General features: G+C 51.1%; 1 protein-coding gene across 4 annotated transcripts; it reads right to left on the reverse strand.

The window, feature by feature from the left end:
• Positions 1-3,036: 3,036 nt before the first annotated feature.
• Positions 3,037-14,890, reverse strand: EOMES (eomesodermin). 4 transcript variants are annotated; one of them, XM_063325223.1, is made up of 7 exons: positions 14,825-14,890; positions 8,681-8,882; positions 6,727-6,881; positions 6,356-6,477; positions 5,696-5,854; positions 5,544-5,605; positions 3,037-4,860 (listed from the first exon to the last, which is right to left on the reverse strand). In XM_063325223.1, the coding sequence occupies exons 3-7, from the start codon at positions 6,875-6,877 to the stop codon at positions 4,125-4,127; spliced, it is 1,230 nt and encodes a 409-aa protein (XP_063181293.1). In that variant the 5' UTR covers positions 6,878-6,881; positions 8,681-8,882; positions 14,825-14,890; the 3' UTR covers positions 3,037-4,124. The 4 variants fall into 4 exon arrangements, with proteins under 4 accessions (XP_063181293.1, XP_063181292.1, XP_063181291.1 ...); XM_063325222.1 differs by lacking the exon at positions 14,825-14,890 and adding an exon at positions 9,591-9,741; XM_063325221.1 differs by lacking the exon at positions 14,825-14,890 and having other exon boundaries at positions 8,681-9,558.
• Positions 14,891-22,097: the final 7,207 nt, after the last annotated feature.

Genomic DNA, 22,097 nt, shown 5'->3' on the forward strand with positions numbered 1-22,097 from the left:
AGGGGAGGAGTGGGCTACGGATACCTCAAGGGGCTGGGGAACTGGGCTTGTATGTACAAAAAAACGTGGGGGAAACAGTGGCAAAATTATTATTATTAATAATATTATTATTACGAATATTATTATTACTACTATCATCATCACTGATGGTGGCAAACCCCCATTCCATGAGGTGGACAGGTGCGAGGGAAGCGCCGGCGGGCCCCATATCCTTTGCCTCAACCCCCTCAGCGCCATTTTCTGTCCGGGGCCGGGGACCCACGGCCGACCACCGCCGGCTCCCCCGGCACCCCTAGCCGGTAGTCCCGGCGGGAAGGGGCATTTCTGAGGTGTAACAGTACCATAGGAGCCACCGGGGGCCTATTCCCGCCTCACCCGCCCGCCCCCTTCCCCTCAGGGCCGCCTCAGCGCGGCAGGGCCGTTGTGGCGGCCCTGAGGGGAAGGCGGCGGGCGGGCGAGGGGGGCTGTAAAAATAACCGTTCCCGGGAAAACCCCCTCCCCTCACAAAGGAGAAGGAGGTGGAAACAAGCGAGCCGGTGGCGAAAAGGCGGCGTTGAGGAAGGTGGGAGCAGAAATACAGACCGAAAGTAAAACACTCCCCCACACACACCGCATTACTCGAAAACACCCCGAAAAATACCTGCGCCGTCCTCCCCGCAGCGCCGGCACCGCCACTCCGGGGAAGGAGCCCCCTTTCTCCTCAAGGGGGTCGAGGAGACGCCATCGGAAGGAGAAAAATGCCGGCGGTCGTTTCGTTTTCCCGCTCGGGCGTGAAGCGCCGGCCATAAAATTTGGGGCGAGCAGCGAGGGACAAAGTTTCGTTGGTGGGGGGGGAGAAAATAAATACAAAATAAGACGGTTTTGCTCACGATGTGCCGCTACAAGGAGCACAAGCGCGAGAGGCGATGAGCTGTCGGGTCTGCTTTAACGAAAAAACACCCAAAAACCAGAGTCTTTGGCGAGGAACGGTCTCAATCCCTCGGACAAGCCCGTCCCCGCTGCTTCTGTTGCCCCGCCGGGCGCCCATGCTATTAAAACCAAGCGCAAACAGAGCACCCCGGGCTGATTCGAGGGAAAAAATTCGGAATCTCTGGGATTCTCTCCCCCAGAGAATCGCTAATTCGCGGGGAACGGCCTCAAATGCTTACACCGGTGTATTTCCCGTTTCACGAGGCCCGTGGGTCGGGCGGGACGAGGAGCCGAGCCCCGAGTCGGGGCAGGCAGACCCGGCAGGGAGCGAAGCCGCAGCGGGCAGGTTCCAGCCAACAGCCCCGATTTTCCTTACTCGGATGACTAGGTGGGTTTTTTCTTGCTTTTTTGTTTTTGGTTTTTTTTGCAGCTTGCACTTCACAATGGTGTAAATAACTGGGGTTAATTATTTATTTATTTATTTTCCCCCTCTAGATCCTATTTGCCCGCATCCCCGTCCAGCCGTCGTTTTCAAAGTTCGCACTCGGTTTTCAGGCGAGAGCTACCGAAATCGGGCGCGCTTTATGCCTCACAGCCTTTTCTGCCCCGCAAACTGCCTGTGCCCGGCACACGGCCGCGGGTGTCGGGGCCGGGGAGGAAGGGGGGGGCATCCTCCCCGGTCGCCCTCTGCCCTCCAAACCCGCCATGAAAAGCCCGGCGAGGCTCTCCCACCCGGAGCCCGCTGTTTGTCTCAGCAAATCGCATTACGAAGCAAAGTGCAAGGGTAGTTAACTTTATCTCCTGTTAATGTAAACAAATAAGAAGCATTCAGCTCCTTGATCTTTATTTAAATATAGAGTTGTTTATCGGTGTCATCCTATGAAGATTAATTAGATACCTTTATTCACAATTTGGCGTCTGACACCCCATTTTAGGAATGCATTATAATCACAAGGTGTTAATTGGGGCCAGCCAGGCACTTATGTTTCTTATTAAACAGTGTGAGGACTTTTCACAAGTATTAAGTTCTTTTTTACCGTGCGGTGCAAAAATATACAGCTTTTAACAGCAAACCGCGGCGGAATCGTACTCTTCAGCGCTTCATCACCGGTGTTTGCAGCCCGGGAAGGGCGGGCGAGCGAGCGGCGGCCGGGATATGCCACCGCACCCCGCGGCTGGAATCGGGGGACAAGCTGCCTTTCCAGGGGGCTTTTGCGGGAGGGGGTATCCCCCATATAAGAAAAAATAGGAGAAAGGGGGAAAAAAAAAATAAAACACACAAAAAAATTTCGTCCTTAATCGCTTACAAATTACCGCGAATCCCCTTCTGTCCCAGATAAAATGTGTCTCCTTCTGCAGGGGGGAGAGCCGCTGGGACACCGATTTGTTTCGCTTGCCAAGGCGCAGAGCTGGAGCCTCGCACCGAGAAGCGAAGAGCTGATCGAAATCTCCTCGGAAATCCGCCGTTCTCCACTCCAGAGGGGAGAACTCTCCCGCCCGGAGACCGCTGCCAGTGCCCCCCCGATCTCATTACCTCCTCCGGGGCGGGCCCCGGCCTGAGCCCCTGGTTTATTTTGTTTGCAGCCGGGCATCGCTAACAGTTTAATCCCATTACTGCCTGCATATCCTCAGGAAAGGTCCTGCTGCCGCGGGAGCCAGGATTCGATTGCTCTGCCAGGAGGGGCTTTCTTCCCCCAGATAAGCAGGCAGGGGAATCTCTTCCCCTGTTCCGGGAAACGGAGGGGTCAGCCCCGCTGCTGCTGGGGGGAAGGTGAGCCGGCGAGTTCACAAGTCGCTGCGCGGGACGAGTGCTGAGTTCACACGTCGCCTCCCCCAGCCCCGCAGAGCGCAGGGGAAAAGAGGTACTGTCGCATTTTTGGGCCAAGCCAGGGGCTCAGAGCGTGGAGGATGCACAGAACTGCGGCAAACCACACCACCAACAAAAAAACCCACCACCACCGTGCACACACATAGCAGCATCCAAGCAAGGGATGAAGCAGCAAAGGAGAAACTTTGCAAGGGATGGCTAGATTTGGAGACAACTCAAGCCCCAAGGATTGCACTCCTTCCTCCTCCTCCCCCCAGCTGGGATACCCAATAGAGGCAAAGAAGAGGCAGCCAGGCAGCCCCCTGGCACCACCACATTTATTAAAAATTACTACTATGTACATAGAAAAAGAAAACAGAACCAAGTTTTGTCAGGAGAAGTTTGTGTGCCAGTGCGCCAGGATTGATCAGTTTAAAATGGCTGAAACTATAGGCAAGAAGAATGGGTAAGTTACATCACTTCCAGTTTTGTGCAGGGCAGCTGAAAAAAAGTCACTTTACATACACATATATAGAAATTTGTTCATGTTTTTCATAATGCTCCATATGCTAAGTTTGATTAACCAAAAAAAAAAAAAAAGCCTTTTGAACTTCAAAGCACCACCGGAGGTCCTTCTGACTGAACAGCTACAGGTCAACTATTTATACATGATTCCACAATATTCTACAGTGTACCTAGACAAAACACAACTGTACACTATTTTTTTTGCCACCTCAATAAAGGTTAGGCTTTTGGAATGGAGGCTTTTTATTTTTTAATGCAAGTTCTGAACTAAGAAGAGTCAGATTTGGTCATTGTAACCCCATCATTAGCACAAGACCTTCGAGTCAAAACCCTGCCTGGCAAGCAGGCCTTACTTTGGCCATCTTCTGCCAAACAAAGCCTTAGCTGAGCGATATCCAACTCAGCTAACTGTGCTGCAGACAAGGGTTGAAGAAGCCAGCTCAGTCTAAAGCAGAACATAGCATTTGTGCAGCTCCCTGCAACCAGCCCCCTTTTATCGGAGGGGCAAGGCAGGGAAGAAAATTAAATTTAGGATCCAGCCCCCCTATTTCCTTGCTCAGGAGCACGTAGATTTGATCAGGCCTCTGAGCCGAGCCAAACTGTACACACTTTAGTGTCTCCAATAAATAAGCCACATTGTAAAAAAAATCTACACTCCTGCTTACAGCTGCCACATGTGGTTCCTTCTAAAAGAGGGGAAGAATTCTACCACAGTTTGCTCTTTCCCTACTTCATTACCTGCAACAGTCAAAAAGCTTTGGCACCTTCTTTAGAATTGCACACAACAATTCAAGGTGGAAGGCAAGAGTCTTTTTGGCAATTGTAATGCAAAAAAACCAAGGCCACCCTGAAAAAAAATAGCCAATTGGAATAAAAGGATACTTTAAGAACTAGTATAGAATGCATAGTAGCCCATGCCTTTTGAAGTGTCTTTGCTATAGTCCTCAGCATTTATGTCCTCGCATTTCATAGTCGGTGAATTTTCATTGCTGGAAGTGCTAGGGGAGAGCCGTCTTCTCTTACAAGCACCCGTGTAGACTCCAGAATCATTTGAATCTAGAGACTTTATGGAGGGTGGAGTCTCTATCCAGGATGAGCCTATTTCTTCTTTCACCTTCTCCTTGGAAAGCTGGTCTTCAGAGAAACCTGGAGGACTTGTTCTGGAGGTCCACGGTAATCCTGTTGCCATTTTTCTCTGGTAAGAGCCCCTGCTTCCCCAACTTGCCATGGATGGAAATGTTGGGTCAGGGTAGTACCCCAGAGCATGGGATGTCTGAAGGGGGAGGGATTTAATGCCATATGGGAGCAAGGTGCTAGGGGAATACTCCGTCTCGTAGGAGTTCATGTCCAGTTTGTTGGCACTAGGCTGCTGTACAGGCGTAACAAACCACCGCTGAGGAGGGCTGGCCACCTCTTCATTCTGCTGCGGGGAGAGCAAGCCATTTGTCTGAGGCACGGTTCTCTCACCATTGTAAAACCTGGCTGGGGGCAGGTTGTTGACAAACTGTTCTTGGAAGAATGGTTGGACACTGTATCGGGCGCCAGGGACGATCTGGTGGGATCTAGGAGAATCCGTGGGAGATGGAGTTAATCTGTCATTTTCAGAAGCTGTGTACATGCTACAACATAAAAGAGAAATACTGAGTGTTGTTCTTCACAATTCCAGGAAGATAGTAGAACAAAATGGGAAGAAACTGAGTTATTTCTTAATTAGAATCACAACTAGGTTTAACTGGATGTTCATTTTTATCCAATTTAGGAGTTCCAGTTGTCTTTCCTAGGGCAGTATAAAATTTATAGTATTGCTGCTACAAGTATATACTGTTCTCTGCCAGCCAGCCCATTTTAAATGGGGCACAGCACCTTCCTCACAGAAGCCATACTTGTATTATATACAGCTCTGTCTTTTCAGAGGCCATTCGATGCTCGAGAGTGAGCATTAGGCAAGTCTTCTGCTGACAGTTTGAAAAAGCTGCCTGGCTCTGTGGAGATATTTGATTACTACTGCCAATCTGCAAGCCAGTTAGGTTCTGTTAGTACAAGTTTTCTACAAAAATTCAGAAGCCTGCTGAAATACAGGTCATCAAGACAATACGGTACCTATTTAAACAGACATTTAATGTTTCTAGAGACATTTAATGTCTTTGAAAGGACCACATCAGCTAGCAAAGCTGCCAGTGTAAGTAATACTACTTCTGAATAACTGAAGTAGCATCTAAAGAAACTCTTCCACACACATTTCAGGCCAGAACCATACCTCCTAGGCAGATACAGCTACAAGAGAAAACAGAAGTGTACTTACGAGTCATAGTTGTCTCTGAAGCCTTTTGCAAAAGGATTATGGTCAATTTTGAGCTGAGTAATCTAAAAGTGAAAGCAGAATATAGTACAATGAGATGTTAAACCCACAAGACAATTTTATTCTTAATTGTCATTTTATACATCCATGCTTACATCAGTGTTTTGATATGCTGTAACTGCTATGAATTGCGTTTCAGGGAAAATAAATGTTTGAGTCTTTGAGGAATCATTCAGATCTTCAACACCATCTTCAGTCACTTCCACAATGTGAAGCCGGGGCTGGTACTTGTGTAGAGATTGCAGTACTATCATCTAAAAGAAACCACAGAAGAGGCAAGATCTTTAGACAAACTGTGTCTAACATTAAAAGATCTATTTTATAGCCTGACATTTTCCTCCTGTAAATTGTAATCTTTTGACTTGGGAATGGAGCAATTTTAACTGTTAACGGGAGATGATTCACAGCTTGTAGCCCTGTTTCACTAGGTTACTAATATACTAAAAACCTGTAAATGCGAGAAATCAGGAGCTATCAGCTATACTCCCACTTTCTGAGCAACTCCGGAGATAGAGATATTAGCTAAAACCAAAGAAATTCACACATCTATTTCTGACATTGTTTCTCCTTTTGAAGGCAATTAGAAAAGAAAATAAGGTCTATGATCAGTTCAAGAACGGAACAAGCCACAGGAACAATGATCCAGCAGCTTGATTAAATAAATACTGTAAAGCTCGGAAACCCCAGGACCCCCCCGCCTGTGCCACTAAGAGCCCCTCAAGCCAGCCTTCCCCCCCCCGCCCCCCATTATTTACCTGCGCGTTGTTGTTATTAGCACCTTTATTGTTCGTTAGCTTCAGTTTCCCGAAAGAAATCTCCTGCCTCATCCAGTGAGCCCCGGTGTTGGGCGACTCGGGGTGAACGTACACCTTGTTGCCTGGGGAAAAACAAGCCGTTAAAGCGGCCGCCGGCCACAGACGCTCTGTTCCGCCGCCGGCAGCTCGGAGCAGCGGGGCAGGGGAGGGAAATAAAAGTTGCAAAACAGCCTTAAAAAGGCAGTTCTGCCCGCAGCGGGATACCGGCGGTGGGGAAGCCCCTCCAGAGGAGGGCGAAGTGAGAACCCTTTCTGGGAAGACAATCCGCGGGGGGAAGGTAGCGGGGAAGCCCCGGAGACCCCTCCACCTACCTTGCATATTGTTGTCGGCTTTGCCGCAGGTCACCCACTTGCCCCCCTGGAAGCGCCAGTGGTTGGGGTCCGCCAGTACCACCTCCACGAAGACGTTGTAGTGGGCCGTGGGGTTGAGGCCGGTGATGTTAAAGCTCAGGAAAGGAAACATCCTCCTGGGGAGGGGAGGAAGAGCACACCGCATACGAGACGGGCCGGGAAAGGGGGCGCGGGCCCCGGCGGCAGCTGGAGCCGACCGCGGGGTGCCCCGTCCCCCCCGGCTCCCGTCCCCGAGGAGACCAGGGAGGCAGGCGGCGATCCCCAGCCCACCCCCGTCTCATCTCCCGGCGCGCCCGGTACGAGGAAATTGGGAGAGACGCTTTTTGTTGAAAGCATCCCGGGGCCAGAGCCACCACCAACGGGGAGGGCGCGCACCTCCTTCCCGGGAGAGCCCGGCACGGCGCGGCCCCGGGAGTCCCCCACTTCCCTCTATTTCGTTCCCTGCCCGCTTACCGGCCCTGCTTGGTGATGATCATCTCCGTCTGGTGCCGGTGGAACTTGAGCCAGAGGGGCCGGTTGCAGAGGAAGACCTGCGCCCGCAGCCCCGGGCCGGCGGCCGGCACCCCCAGCGCCCCTAACCCGCCGCAGGAGCCCGACCCCGCCGGGTAGGGGCCGTAGAGGGGTCCGCCGGCCGCCGCCTGTCCGTACTGGTACCCGCCGCCGCCGCCAAACTGCGCCCGGCCACCGGGAGGGCAGACGGTGCCCGCGAAGCCCCCCGGCGACAGCACCGAGCCGTAGGGGTAGCGGGGCCCCCCGGGCGGCTGGTATACGGTGCCGTGCTGCGCCGCCGGCGGGTAGGGGAAGAGGGCGCAGGGCCCCCCCAGCTCGGCGCCAGGCGGCCCGGGGGACTGCAGGTAGTAGCGCTCGGGGCTGAGGCTGTCCATGGAGTATCGGGCGGCGGCGGCCGGGGGCAGCTCCTCCTCCCCGCAGGGGGTGGTCTTGCGGCCGTCTGGCTTGGGGGCGGCGAAGGGCGGCTCGCCCGCCTCCGCCTCGCCCAGCATGGCGGGGGCCGCCCCGAACTTCTTGGGTGTCTTGTCCAAGTCGAGACGCGGCGGCGACCCCGGCCGGGGAGGCCCGCGGGACCCGCCGCTAGAACCCGCTCCTGCTCCGGTCCCACCGCCGCGCCCGCCGCCCTCCAGCGGGTAGAAGGGGGCGCCCGGCAGGGCCCCCCCCGCCGCCGCCAGCAGCGGCTCGCCCAGCTGCATCCTCGGCGGGCGGTGCGGCAGAGCAGCCCTCCCGGTCCTACTGCCGACCCCGACCCGCGGCCGCGCAGCACTGCGGCGGGGCTCCGCCGAGGAAATTTATACCGGCGAGCCGGGCTCCTCGGGCCGCCGGGGAGGGGCTTGCGCCGGGCTGTCTCATCGCCGCCCTCCACCCCCGCCGGCCCATTGGCTGGGCCGCGTGACACTAATTTAATTAGACAGCTACTAATTGGAACAAGTCACCTGTGACTCTGGTGTGTCGTGTCCGTCCCCCCCCCCACCTCCCCAGCCCCACTTTTCCGCAGCCGGCTACCGGAGGGGCTCCGGCCCGCCCCGTGTCCCTGCACCGCTCCGAGTGAGGGGAGTGCCCGCATCACCCGCGGTGGCCGCAGTGTCCCGATTTCTCTCCCACCCTTCCCCCCAAAAAAGACCTTTTTGCCGAGGTGGCACTGTCCTCCCGGCGCACAGCCGCTCGGGCGTGGAGGGGAGGATCCGCGGCGGGGAGAGAGGGATGGGGACGGAAGGGAAAACGGGGGGAGAGCCGGTCCCAGCACCGGCACCCAACAGGGAGGGAGGGCGGCGATCCGCCGGACCGCTGAGACGGGGCGGGTGACACTACCACCCATCACCCCCCCGCCGGTGGCCGTCTTGCCGTTCAAACAATTTGGCTTGTGCCTCAGCTGAGCCCAACCAGACGCCTTCCCCCCTCTCACCTCCCCGGGCAGCATCGTTATCATGGGGGTGACACGTTTCACCTTATCAGGGACGTCTCCGTGAGAAGCGGCGGGCTGGTTCGCAATTTCAGTCGTCGGGAACTCGGCAGCCGGTTTCTCGCAACCCGCGTTCCCCTTCAGCATCTCTCACCGGGAAGGCAGATTTATAATTCAGGCGGGTGTCAGATCTGTTTGGCGCTTTCTTTTGGCGCAAAAAAAAAATAAATAATCAAAAATGGGAGCCTTTCGCCCCAAAGGGTAAGGGAATGGCACTTGGGAAGGTGTAGACGCCCGTGTGGTTTGGCGGAGCGGGCAGAGCCTGCGTGAACCATTTGCAGCTACAAATCCGCGGCCCCCTCGCCCTCTGCTCGCCGCCGGCCAGCTCGCAGGGAGCGCTGCGCGAACCTGCCTCCTCCTCACGGATGAATTTTAACCGGACCCGCCGAACGGCGAGGATTTCGTTGCCTGACGGAAGGACCCGCCGGGCGCGGGGAAGCGGCCGGGCCGGAGCAGCCGAACTCTGCCGCCCGCCCGGCCGTCGCCCCTCCGGCTCCCGACGGGCCGTGGCCGCGTCGGGGCAACCGAAATAAATCGCCAACAATTAACCGCGGCCGCCAAACTCCGGGGCGGCGGCGCAGGCGGAGCCCTGCTGGGATACGGCTCTGGCGCAAGTTAGGGGCTCGCAGGGAGGCGGGTGGCGGTGGGTGACCGGCGGTGCCCGCCGAGGCGGGGGACGGACACCGGCGGCTCGGAGGTCAGCCGGGGCTCGATCGGAGCCGAGAGACGGGGGAACCGGCCGCTGCTGTGCCCACAGGCGGGAGGCTAGGACAGGCTGATCAGAGCCGGCACTGAAATACCCCCCGCCCTCAGCTCTAACCACACGTTCTCTCCGGCATAACGTTTGACCGACCCAGTTTTGGCGTTGATCTCGTCCGACCGAGGGAAGACAACAAAAAAGTGCAGGAGAAGCCCGGTGCTGCGGCACGAAGCGGACCGGTCGCTGCCCGCTGACGCCCTTTCCCCGGGCTCCGTCTCGGCAAGGTGTTTGCATTCGCCGCGGGGTTAGGAGCGGAGCCGAGCCCGGCCGGGCAGCCCTGCTTTGAAAGCAAAACAAAACGGGGAGCATCCCGCCGGGAGCCGCGGAAGCTGAACCCCCGCATCCCTCCCCGCAGCCGGCGAGCCCCGGATGCGGTGCTCGGCGGGGCCGGTCCCCTCTCGGGGCTCCGCTCCGGCAGCCCGCTCCCCCGGGCTCTGCTTTTCCTGGGATAGGGTAGGGAAGGACGGAGATTTTACCGAGTTACTAGGTAGGATTTAAGGGAGTTAATTTTACAAGATCATAGACTGAAAGGGTGCCATCATTTAAAACATCCTCGCAGGACAGGTGCCGCTTAGTTCAAGGCTGCTGCGGATTTTTTCCCTCCCAAACTCGGCTGAGCTCGCGTTTAACAGAGAAAGGCAGAAAAGCTTTCGATGTTGCTTAGGTTTCCTGCGGATTGCACTGTCTGGCGGGGGCGGGGGGGGCGCGGAAAAAACCGTGTCCACCCTGCGAAAGGGAGAGCTTTTCAGTTTGGTTCGAAATACGCCTGGGGTGAGGCTCTCCCTAACGAAAGAAGGATTCATCCAGCTCTTTCCAGACTCGGTGTTATTTTCAGCTGCACTAAGGAGAGCAGCAGCCTGGCCTCGATCCCTGCCGCTCACCCCGCAGCTCAAGGGGAGGCCGGGGCCCGGCTGCTGCCCCCCCCATCCAGGGAGCCCCGTCGGGCACGGCGTCCCGGAGTTTCAGCGGCGCTTCGGTTTGAGGGAACCTCCTGTGAGTCGGGGGCTTGTTCATTCACTCCACACGGTGGTACGGGAAGAGCTGTAATTCCCCCCACCCCTCGCACCCCGCAAATTGAATTTACCACCGCAGTCACCAGCCAAGCTCTTGGGATTCAATATTTATCATTCCCTTAGCCTGCAAATCTGCCCTCACTGGGGGTCGGGGAGGCAGCCGGGGGATTGCACCCGCCCCCCGGTCCCCTGCAAACCGGCTCCATCCTTGCTCCCTGTCCCCGATCTCCCCGGGGTCTTCGCGGTAGGAAGCTGCGGGATGTTTCAGTCATGTGTGGGACCGGAGATTTCTCAATGGGTCCCGCAACCTTTTAGATGCTATCTTAGAGATAAGTCTGCAGAAACGGCAGACTCGGGTGAAACATAAAGGAGAACGTTAGGTTCGTAAATCTACTAAAATAACCTCCAAACCACAAAAAGAATGTTGAAAGAAAATGTAGGTCTTTGAAGGGTTACAGATTATCTTGTTTTGTTGGGCTTTATTCAAATATACTCTGGGGTTTATTCAAACAAGGAGCGTCTCCAACTTCAAAAAAAGCTTTTCCAGGAGAGCTCATTTTCTGCAGCCAAAGTTACAGTGGTGTCAGAGTATACTGTATTATTTCATCCTTTGCTTTCGGGCTGAGATTGAGCACCTTCTTCTTTGGAGGTCAGCATATCGGAAAACAGCCCCATCTTCAACAAACTGCTTGGACTCATGGGACTGAAACTGTTCGACTGAAGTACCCTGCTCAGTAGGGCCTAAGAGGGGAAAAGAAGTTGGGAACCATAAAATCTATGCTATCAGGATGTTGTACACATATATATATGTGTGTGTGTATATATATATATATATGGAAATCCATATATCGCCATATATAGCCATATATGTTCTTTATCCTTATAAGTATGGATATGGATACACACACCACTGGGTCTATATGGACACCTTAAAAATTCTGTTTATCAGAATCACCTGCCATGCTATTCCATCACTGAAGTCTTTTCCTGAAGTCCTGCTGCCACCATGGCAGGACTGACGGGTATTTTCTGAGCACTACGTTTGAATAGTTTCTGTGAAGTAATTTTTTTCCTTGTCCTGATTTGGGTTAAAAACTAGCTGTCAGTTTCTGGACATTCTCATCAATTTGTTAGTATCTGCTTCCCAAAGGGCTTCAATACTTTCAGCTTTGTGTCAAATTTGTGCTGGGACTTTGCAGATTTTCTGTTTTTCCAGTCATGCGGTCCGGCTTTTTTTTTTTTTTTCTGCACCTCTTCAGCTACATACAGAGTACCTGACTAGGCAAAGGAAGGAGGATACTTTTAAATGCATTCATACTTTTCCACCATCTTTCAATGCCACTTTTAAAATCACTATATCAGATTTTTTCAGACATAGCTAGTCATATGTGAGTGCTTCCTTTTGAAAATTTTGACAGCTTTCTTTGCAAGGCTGTTGAATGCTTACAGCACTCAGAGAAATCAAGAAGGTATTAATATGCCCATGCAAGGCTCAGCATTTCAGCTTGTCGCTTAAATTCAGGGGCTATTTTTATGAAGAAGCCAGTGACACCCTTCCAGTGCTCAGGTTGTTTCATCTGTCAAATGCAGACAACAGCCAACCCTTTTGTGGGAATGTTAGGAGACTAAATTAATGGAAAATGCTCTTTATTTTCTGATGAAAGGAAGTTCTGCTATAGCTGCAAAGACCATCAATCCATTTTAGTTTATGCCAAGTTGGATTTACAGTGTGCAGATGTATACAGTCAAGAAGATAGAAGAAGGGTAGCTTAAAATCTACTTTGAGGTTGGGAAAATTCAAACCCAAAAGGACTAAAAAATAGAGCTGACTGTTGTTGAAGCAGATATAGATAGACTTTACATAGAATAAATCAATGACCCTGCAAAACCAGAGAGCTATTATCTTTAATATTAACTGGGGATGGTGCCACATTAACAGCAATTTTACCCTTTGTTAATTATTTAAATTTATCTGCCTCTTTCTTAGCTATCAGAACCAATTTTAGAAGGCAGATTACAGACATACACAATTAAAAATGGACATAAGTATGCATAAACCCCATAATAAGTAATTTATAAAAATGAGAAAGTAAACAATAGCCTTTTCTACCCGAGGTATGAGGTACATGAAACAGAAAGAACATGCAGAAGTCAGTGAATCAGGAGCTGGAGGAAACAACTCGGTATTTGAAAAGAAAGTGGTATTCAAAACAGCCTTATTGGTCACTTCCTTTCTCCTCCTTCAAAGAAAAATAACACCTAAAAATGTTTATCTGTGATTTTAAATTTAAAGGGAAATGCAATGGTTAGTAAAAACTAGCCAAGGGCTGATCCTATTCGGTACAATATGGCAGTATAAGCACAGACAAGGATAAACATATTCAGTGCTTGGAGAGAATTTTTGGCAATAGATAATTTTGCTAGGTAAGACCGCAAAACAGCTTTCTGTCTCGTTGGGCCTATGGTACCCTATTGCCTAAAGAAAGAAAAAAAAAGCATGTTTGAGAAAGTACAAGTCTTTGTAAAGCAGATGCCTTTGTCATTTTGACAAATATTTGGGAAACCTACAATGGAATTGTAGAAACTTAAGGAGAGGAAGAGACTGAGATTAGGATCACAAACCCAACCATAAACATAAGCAACATTTCATATTTTGTATTATTCATGCATAGGGATCTCCAAAGAGCCCTCCTTAAATGCTTGCCTTTTCACCCTCCAATAAGTTTAATGAGGGATGCCTAGCACCTTTTCCCTGGTTTTAAAGCAGGATCACTTACACGCTTATAGATTTGTGCCTATTGCCAGCCTGACAGTCATGCAATAGAGATGTGAGAACAAAACAGGATCCATGACATGGGTGTGACGGCCACAGATCTGGTCACTTTGATCCTGTTTGTATTTACAGAGCTATTACAGACAGTTTTAAACAGCTAATTTTGGCTGGTTTGCCCTGCTTTGTATCAGAAGTGACCATTGAAAGAGCCTGGATTCATCTGCATCGTTTAAATCCCAGCAATTAAAATTAGCAGCCTAAATCCCGTAAAAAGATGTTCTGCTTTTTGTTCTAACACTTTAAAAAGTACAATTTCATCATGCGAAGGCCCTGATAAACTTCATGCTGCTCGGGGCTTATGATGTCAGAGCCATGAAATATTTCCTGCTGATAACATAATAGCTGAGAAATATGAGTTTTGGAGGGTTTGGGGTTTTGTTTGCTCTATGTGCATGCAGTACGAGGCTTACAGTGGGAAAACAATTAACTCCAGGGGCTGGAAAAGCGAGTAGCAGTGGGCTACTGTGTAATTGCAGAAGCAATGAGGAATTTCACCTGGTATCATTTGTGACAGCAATCAAACAGCAAGGCCTAGCAGGGAACCACATATTAAATAACTGCCGTGACGGGCGAGACCGCTATAAAAATAAGCAGAAAGCAGGACGGGGACGACATATGTACTCTCTGGGAAGGTGAGAAGATAGCTGTAGGGTTCCCCTCCTGGGGAGGGCTCGGCTTCGCGAGCTGCTCGCCCCGGTTTCCACCAGCAGCCCGTTGCTACCGGGGGCGGGATGGAACCGGCATCTTTCCTTCCAACCGGCCCAGGCCTGCTGAGGGTGGAGGGCCGGTGACAGGGACCAAGCGGGGTGACCAGGGTCGGGGGGGAGCCCAGCGGAGGGGGGACCGCGTCCCGAAGGTGCCTACTCGGGAGGCGGCGGGGCAGCTCCAGCCCCGCATCGACACCCCCCCGCCCCGGTCTCCCCGGCTGCGAGGGCCGGCAGCAGCCGCCTGGACGGGGCGGAGGGCGGGGCCGTCGGTGGCGGGGAGCGGTCCCGGTCGGGAGCAGGACCCCACTCGCTGGGTGGGGGCAAATGCCGACACCCCACCCCCCCCACCCCCCCACGTCGTCCTCGCTTTTTCCTTTTTTTTTTTTTTTTTTTTTTTTTTTTTTTTCCCCGTTTTAGAAATATCGCTGCCACATCCTCCGACCTGCGGAAAGAACCGGGCGACCCCCGCCTCCGCACCGACCGCGGGGAGGGCCGGCAGAAACCGCCGCTGCCACCGCCCCCCCCCCACCGCCCGCGCCGCGCCGGAGTGAGCCCTTGCGGGGGACCGGCCGTGTGCCCGGGCGGGGACCGGTGGCCGGCGGGCAGGTGGCCGCGGCGAGCGCTGCAGCCCCAGCCCCATCGCGGGGCGGTGGCGGGCGATCGGGCCGGATTAACGCCGGGCGCTTTGAAGTCCCCGTGTCGCATGTGATGCCACGTCGGGGTGCTTAGGGCTCCCCATTCAGCTGTTAATTCCCACTAAGCGTTTTTAAGTACCTGAGCCGGCAGAGCCCTGCGCCTTCAAAACAAGTTTATGCACGCAGATAGCTCCAAAATTACCCATCTGGGTACTGGCGAGACCAAAGGCGGAGGCGAGCAGGGTCGTTTAGAAAATAATCGAAGCAAATGAGCACTTTCTTTGCCACGTGAATTTCGGCTCGGAAACTCCTTTGCAGGAGCGGGAGTTTCAAAGGTGCCCCGCACCTGCGGAGCCTGCGCCCTCCCGGGCGCGCAGCCCGGGCAGAGCTGCCGCTGGTGTCGTCCCCCCCCCACCGCGACTTCCCCACCCCGGGGGTGCTGCGGGGGCGGGAGGCCGGGACTGGCGCCCCGCTCCGCTTAAATGGCCAGAAAGAAAGAAAGAAAGAAAGCAAACACTCAAAAAAACTTCCATCAGCAAAAACATTAGCTGAGGAGGAAACGGCTGTGGATACCCTGGTGAGATGCCTCCTCACTCCCCGCAGGAAGAGTTTTTGCCATGCAGCCAGCCCTACAGAACTGTCCGTCACATTTTTCTTTTTTTTAATATATATATCTATATCAGCAGAGGTTTAGGACATATAAACCAGAATTAAGTGACGTTATGAAGAAATAAAAAAAGATGTGACCTACGCCTCCGCCCCTGCCCCCAAAAAGCCCACCCACCACTCACAACAGAACAGATAGCTGCTTTTGCCACCATAATTTGCTTCTCGGTGACACAAGGACAATGTGAAAGGATCCCTGCACCACTTCTGTCCAATTAACTTCAGCGAGTGAAATATGAGTACTGTTTCGGCTTTTTTTTTCTAGCACAGATGATTGTGTTGATTCCTAGCACATTAGTGGGGGAAAATTTTAGCTTGAAGAGTTTGAGTTACACAGATGAGAACAGACAAATGAGCAACATCACAGAAGAACCTTAAACCATCTCACAAATGTGGATTTTGTCAATTTTTTGACTATATTCTCTCCTTTCTCCACTATTCACGTTTCAGGCAGTCACTGGTTCCCCTGTTGCCCACAGCTATGGATTGAAAGGCAGAAAAGGAATGGATGTAATGAACATGAAATGGATGTGGAAAAAAAAGTCTTCTGATCTTTTGTTTTGGGTGTTGATCTAAATTAAAATACAACCCCCGTTAGTATGACCCGTTAAAAAGTCGCAAGGGGCTTGGTGTGAGCAGCCAGTCCCTGATGTCCACAGGGTGGGGAGGCCTTGGTAAACAGAATACTATCAGGGCAACATTTCTGCCTAGTTTACACCTTATTCAGTCCTACTCAATCTAAAATCCCACCTTCCACTTACCCTTATATATAGCCTAAGGCGTAGGTTTGACAGCTGTGGAACAACGGGTCAGGTAAAATACAGAGCCCCAGCATGATGATAGAGATCAGGGGGCTGTGCCCCTCCATCCCGTGGGGTGGTGACTGATGTCTTCCTGAGCCCGTGCTCCTGGTGCCAGCCTGGTTGCAGGGGACATTGCAGTACCTGCAGGACGGCTGTCCTTGGTTCCTGGGACAAATTCCTGCCTCTGCTGCTCCAGCTCACTGTCCAGCCTTTTCTCCTAAATGACATGTGAGAGCCAGTCAGAGCTAAGCAGTCAGCCCATGAGGTATCACAGCAAGGCGAAGGACACGCTTCTCCTTCGGTCGAGGCAGCTACGAGAGAGCAGGAGCCTTCCCCGCATGGGGCAGATGGCAACCGGCAGCCGAGCAGGGCACGGGCCATCCTTCCTTCAGTCACCATCTCTTGGGAAAAGGAGAGGGACGTCACAGGGCCATGGTCTGCACTGTCATAACAGGAGTGGTCAGGGCAATGAGCAGTCATTTGCAAGCGGCAGAGTGGGACCCAGAGTAGCTTACTTTGCAAGACAGGGTAAGCTGCGTTGTATTTGTGTTTGAGTATTTGGTTGGCATGGGATACTCACATGTTCCTGCCAAGCAAGTGCTCTTAATGTCCACCTGGGGCTCAAAGACTGTGTAGACGCCTTGACCATTTATTTCATCACTTTTCTACGTGCCGTGTAGTGGAGGAGGTCCTCCACTGTGTAGTGCAGTGGGAGGTCCTGAGGGGTGACTTTTTACTGCATTGGTTATTTCTGAAGGCTAACAGCTCTGGGGGATATTTGATGAAAGGTGGATGTTAGGAGCTCCTGAGTAGAATAAATGCTGCTCAAACCCCACCTTTAAGGCAAAATTATAAAAATCCTACTGCAAACATGGAAAAGCCATCCCACCAGGCAGAAATTACATAGGTTTAAGGAAAAAAAAAAAAAGCAAAGCCAGCCTGCATTTCCATCTGGTAGCTGAACAGCCCTGGAAATAATTGTCCGTTTTGTTTCACCTTTCTCCTTCTGGGGTTTTGGGTCTTGCCTGTCACATTTCATGGCACCATCTACCAGGTCTCATTCGAGTGCTCAGGGGCGGGTGGTGCCCCTGAGGGCAGGACCCGCCCGGGAAGTGGCACCAGCACAGGTGAGGGGGACACTGGTGGGCGCCACCATGAGCCGCTGTCCCGGTTCGCTGAGCACTCCCCCCGCCGTCCCTGGGGCTCTCCGATTCCACGCTCGGAGAAAGTGGCCAATTATTTTTCTGTCTGAAAGAGTCTGTGATGTGGCAGAGAATGACAGCTCCAAGGGAGAAAACACCTCTTCATTAAAAAGTGCTGCTAAGCACACTGAATATCCAGATCCCAGCACCCAGTTGCACAAAGGTTAGGATGAGAGCCAAGAAATTATGCACTTTCACAGATTTTTATATATACACACACACATATATATATGTATAACGTATATGCAAACACACACACAAAAATCTACGTGCTCTTTTTTCAACACGGGGTGGCCAAAATCCTTTAAGTTCCTACTCGGGCAAAACTCTCAGTAAGATCCAGTTTTACTATCAGTGAGTCACCTAGGAAAAAACCCAATGAATTTGGTTAGCAAATGCAAGAAGAGACGCAGCTTCACAGAAACAAAAATGATTAGGTGTGTGTTTGGGGAAAGATTAAAAAAAAAAAAAAAGGAGAAAGCAATAATTTGTGTCTCACCTCTGTTTGAAAGACTGCAGAGAAGAGTTTTGTAGGTTCCGTCTGATTTGATTGCCTTTTAAGTGGTTTTAATGATTGCATACATTCATTTTAATGAATTAGAAAGTATTTCTAAAAAAGATACAAAATACATACAGAATTGTGTGACTTGGGTTTCTTGGTGAGGCACTTTGTGTTGTCAAAGAGAACCACTACTGCTGATAGCAGAGACAGCTCAAAATGGAAGCTGCATTTTGGGGTATCATTTTTAACAGCCTTCCTTTCCTTTTCCTTCAGAAATTCTGGAAGTCTGAGAGAAGAGAAAAGAAGGCACTAAGGAAAAGATGGGAGAAACAGTGGTGACATCCAGGGCTGCAGCAAGTCAGCAAGGCGGAAGCCATCGTTCCCACAATGGCTCTGTGGAAGAGTTTAGGCTCCAAAGTGAACAGAAGCAGATCTCAGGTTTTACCTAACTCCTCCCACCCCAGCAGCTCTCCCTATCCCAGTTCCCTGGCCGCCAGCATTCAGGCACCAAGCTGCCTGGGCTCAGCAGGCTGCTGCCCATCTCCCACAGAAACCCAGTTATGAGCCGGACTCTTCCTTTACCACCCTGAGGCATCCTGGTGGGATGCTCGGAGCATCACACCACCAAGGTTGCTTTGCAAATGAGCCCTGCTCCCTCTTGCTCCCGTGTCTCGGTGAAGCAGGAAAACCTTCGGACAGAACCAGGGCAGGAGAGCAAGCGACGCACTGGTTATGGCTATCTTGTTATTTATAGGGGGACATACTGAGATAAATCACCACCACTCTCCCCTCAGAACTGGGAGAATATTCCAGCTGAACTATAATCCAGGGGTTCAGTGATGAATAAAGAAGGGAAGAGACTCACATATTTGATGTTCAAGGCTGGGCAGTCAGAAATGTGGAAATCCTGTACTGACCAAGTACTGATGATGCCTACATTTACTGACTTAACAGAATCATTAAACACAACCTTTTTCTAACCTTTCCTGCAGTTTTATTTTGAAATTTCCACCTCCCTATGTCCTCTCATCTGACCATATAACAATGCTGTTCTCAGCATCCTAAAGAAGGAATCTGCAACAAGGCAGAAATATTCAAAATATGGAAATTAATTTCTTCTTTTCCTAAACAATTTAAAGATTATAGCCACTTGTTTTCAATAAAGATTTTAAGCCATAATCACTTATTTTTAGTAGAACTTTAAATCCTGCAGCAGCGCATCTTTGTTCTCATATGTTTTGATGCAGAACTGCTAGGCTTTGGTTCTGCAATATTTGTATTTGATTGTTTTCTGCTTTAAATGCACTGTAACGTAACCATAACAATATACGGCTCTTCCATGCTTAGCATATTCATTACCTTGTCTTCCTCTCAACTTCTTGATTTGCATGCAAGAAATCCATGTCAGAGAGAATGCAATCTGCAAGCCAATAAAATCCTGTCTCATGGGAGGAAGGAGTCAAAGTGGTACACGCAGCTCAGATGAAGAATACGAAGTACATACGAGAGCTCAGTCCTGCATCACGTGAAAGGTCCAAGTGCAGCGTGCCAGGTAGAGAACAGCTATTGCAAGAAGCAGCAAAAGGGCTCTGGCTGCAGTTCCACCAGGCGTTGGCTTTATTGACAAAACCAGACCATGAAATCTCCTGTTCCCCAGCAGTTGCCTGCCCACCCCCGTGGCTCAGGTCTTCGCCCCTCATGTCAGTCTGTATGAACATTTGGAAGACTGTAAATCAAGCCTTGGAGGTAGTTCTGTTTAATAATTCCCCCCTCCCAAAAGAAGGTGTTTTTAACCCTGCTTACTTCAGCCATCGGGTTCAGTGCACAGTCTTACCAACATCTGCATCAGCACAATGAGGGCAACAAGCAGCGTTACAGAATCAAAAAAACAACGAGCTGTGGGGTAGAAACTTCCTCTGTTGGTTTCACAGGCACCCCCTTGAACCCTCCCTGGCAGATGAGCCAGGGGCAGGTTGGACAGGTTGCTGCCTGCCCGCAGCACGGCCACCCAGGGATGGGGCTCTGCCCTCAGCAGAGGTGGACCAGCGCGCTGCTGGAGCACCCAGCGATGCTCGTCTGACCCAGTTTAGGCTCAGGCGTGTGGTCACGTTTCTGTCAAATTGTCCCACGTGCCTGGCAGAGGGTTAGCCCGCTGTGGGCAAGTAGGCAGCACCCGGTTTGGCGTAAAGGGTGCTGGTGCAGAATCAACCTGTCACCGTGTTTTGAAGAAATCTGAGCTGGGGCGTGGGTGTACCCCATTGGCAACCTGAGGTCTGTGGCCACAGCACTTCTGATTTAGTACTAAGAACCTTAAAACCCGATTTGTTGAACCATAGTCTGATCTGCTTGCAGCTTCCGACCCACAGCAGCATTTTAAGGCGTATGGAGATAAATAATGATTTTCCTGAAAGCGGTGCACCCTAAACTCTGGCAGCTGGTCTGGGGCAGTTACATTGTCAGCCCTCCCAGCCCTAAGCAGAGCAGCAATTAGAGAGTTAAAGCAGCGGGCACCGGTTTCTCTCTCCAGATTTGATCTCAAACACCCAGGGCAGAGGCAGTTGCACCTCTCTGAACTAACTCTCCGCTGCCTGCCTTGCTCTATGCTCACTTGCATAAAACCCAGAGTTAAAAATCTGCCAGTTCAGAACCGTAATAGGCAGTGGCAGATCAAGCCTAGTTGCGCTTTCTGTCTCTCTCACCAAAGTGCAATCTGGTGGTATCTGATATGGCTAAGAGCTAAAATGATGATTTACTATGGCTCAGTTAGCGTAAAGCAGCTCAGGCTGCAGGTTCACAGCATTTTGCTTTGGGGCATGCCCTTTTCATCACTCCTATTCCCAGCTGTGGCCAGTGACCCTTCAAGCTGGGCCAGCCCAACCGTTGGTGGGATCCCCTTGTCAGCCAGAAACCTGAATCAGCTCTTAAAATCCACGCTTGCAGCCCCTTGGTTGTGCTAGGGGTCATACGCGGTGCTACAGGGGGCCAGAACCCAGGGGAGAGGAGCGAGGCAACTCCATAAACCCATATGACTACTAAATCATGCCTAACTGAAACCGCAGCCTTGCAAACTTCAGTAGCTGGACTGTGTGCCCATTATCTGAGCAAAAGCTTTGCCAGAGTTGTCTTTAAATTTTTGCCCCCTTACCCATCCTCTCCTTCCAAATACACATGGGTCTGTCAAAGCCTTCTTATTTCTCTGCAAAGATGTGGACTCTGTAAAGTGTTACTCAGCTGAAGTTTGCCTCAGCCTATTCATTCAGCTAGTGACAGGTCTCACTACATGAAAGACTTAATGCAAAGCCTATCTTAATAAACATCAATAGTTTTCAACTAAAACAATGAAGGCATTCCCAAAACTTGACTATGAAAACTGCATTCAACCATATAGTACCTCCCGTAAAACTGCAGGAGCTCCAGGAACATTTACTTTTTCTTTTGAAGGAGGTTGCAGTTTCCATAGAAAATGTTTAAAGGTCTGTGAATTGGAAAACGTACCAACCTCTGCTATAGCGAATCCCTGAAAGGCCCAGGTGAACAGCCTCCTAAGGAAAGAGGCGCACAGCAATGTCTATGAAATTCTGATTGAACACTTGAGTTGCCATTACTTGTTGCTCTTGGAAATTCTGACTTTATAGAGCTTGCAAACAGTTATAAAAAATGAGAGTGGGAAACAATGTTCATAATAAGAAGCATTAAAAAAATCCTTAACATAGTATCATTATGAAAAAAACCCCAACAAGTTAAAGAAAAAGATTATGTAAAATTATTAGGTATAGCCAAACTGCCATTACGACAGTCTGCCTTAAGCATATGTGCAAGGGCATTGAGCTGAAAAAAAAGTTTCACAATTACATCAGCTTTGTAGGCTGAACTGTTACTACCATTCACAGGAAAATAAACCAGTGACTAAACAAACAAAAAAAAAAATTATGACAAGGTTCCCCCACATCATATTTCTCAATGGCAACGAGAACAGCTCTCCCCGGTTGTGACTCACATGAAGCCGGCAGAGATTCACTGAGGCCGAAACATCTCCGTAAGTTTAGCCCCCTCATTTCCCCGCAAAGCCCCTTCCTGACGCCTCCATCCCTCTCTGGCTCAGCAGCCCCGGGGACTGTCTGCCCCCAGCACCCCAGCTACACCTTTCTCATTTCTTATTTTTCAGTGTGTCCAAGTCTATGTTGTAGGCATCCTTACTATTATGTCGAGCAGCCTTGCACCAGCGCTGGTCCTTTCTAG

This window comes from Chroicocephalus ridibundus, chromosome 2 (assembly GCF_963924245.1).
Source record: "Chroicocephalus ridibundus chromosome 2, bChrRid1.1, whole genome shotgun sequence".
Classification (NCBI taxonomy): domain Eukaryota; kingdom Metazoa; phylum Chordata; class Aves; order Charadriiformes; family Laridae; genus Chroicocephalus; species Chroicocephalus ridibundus.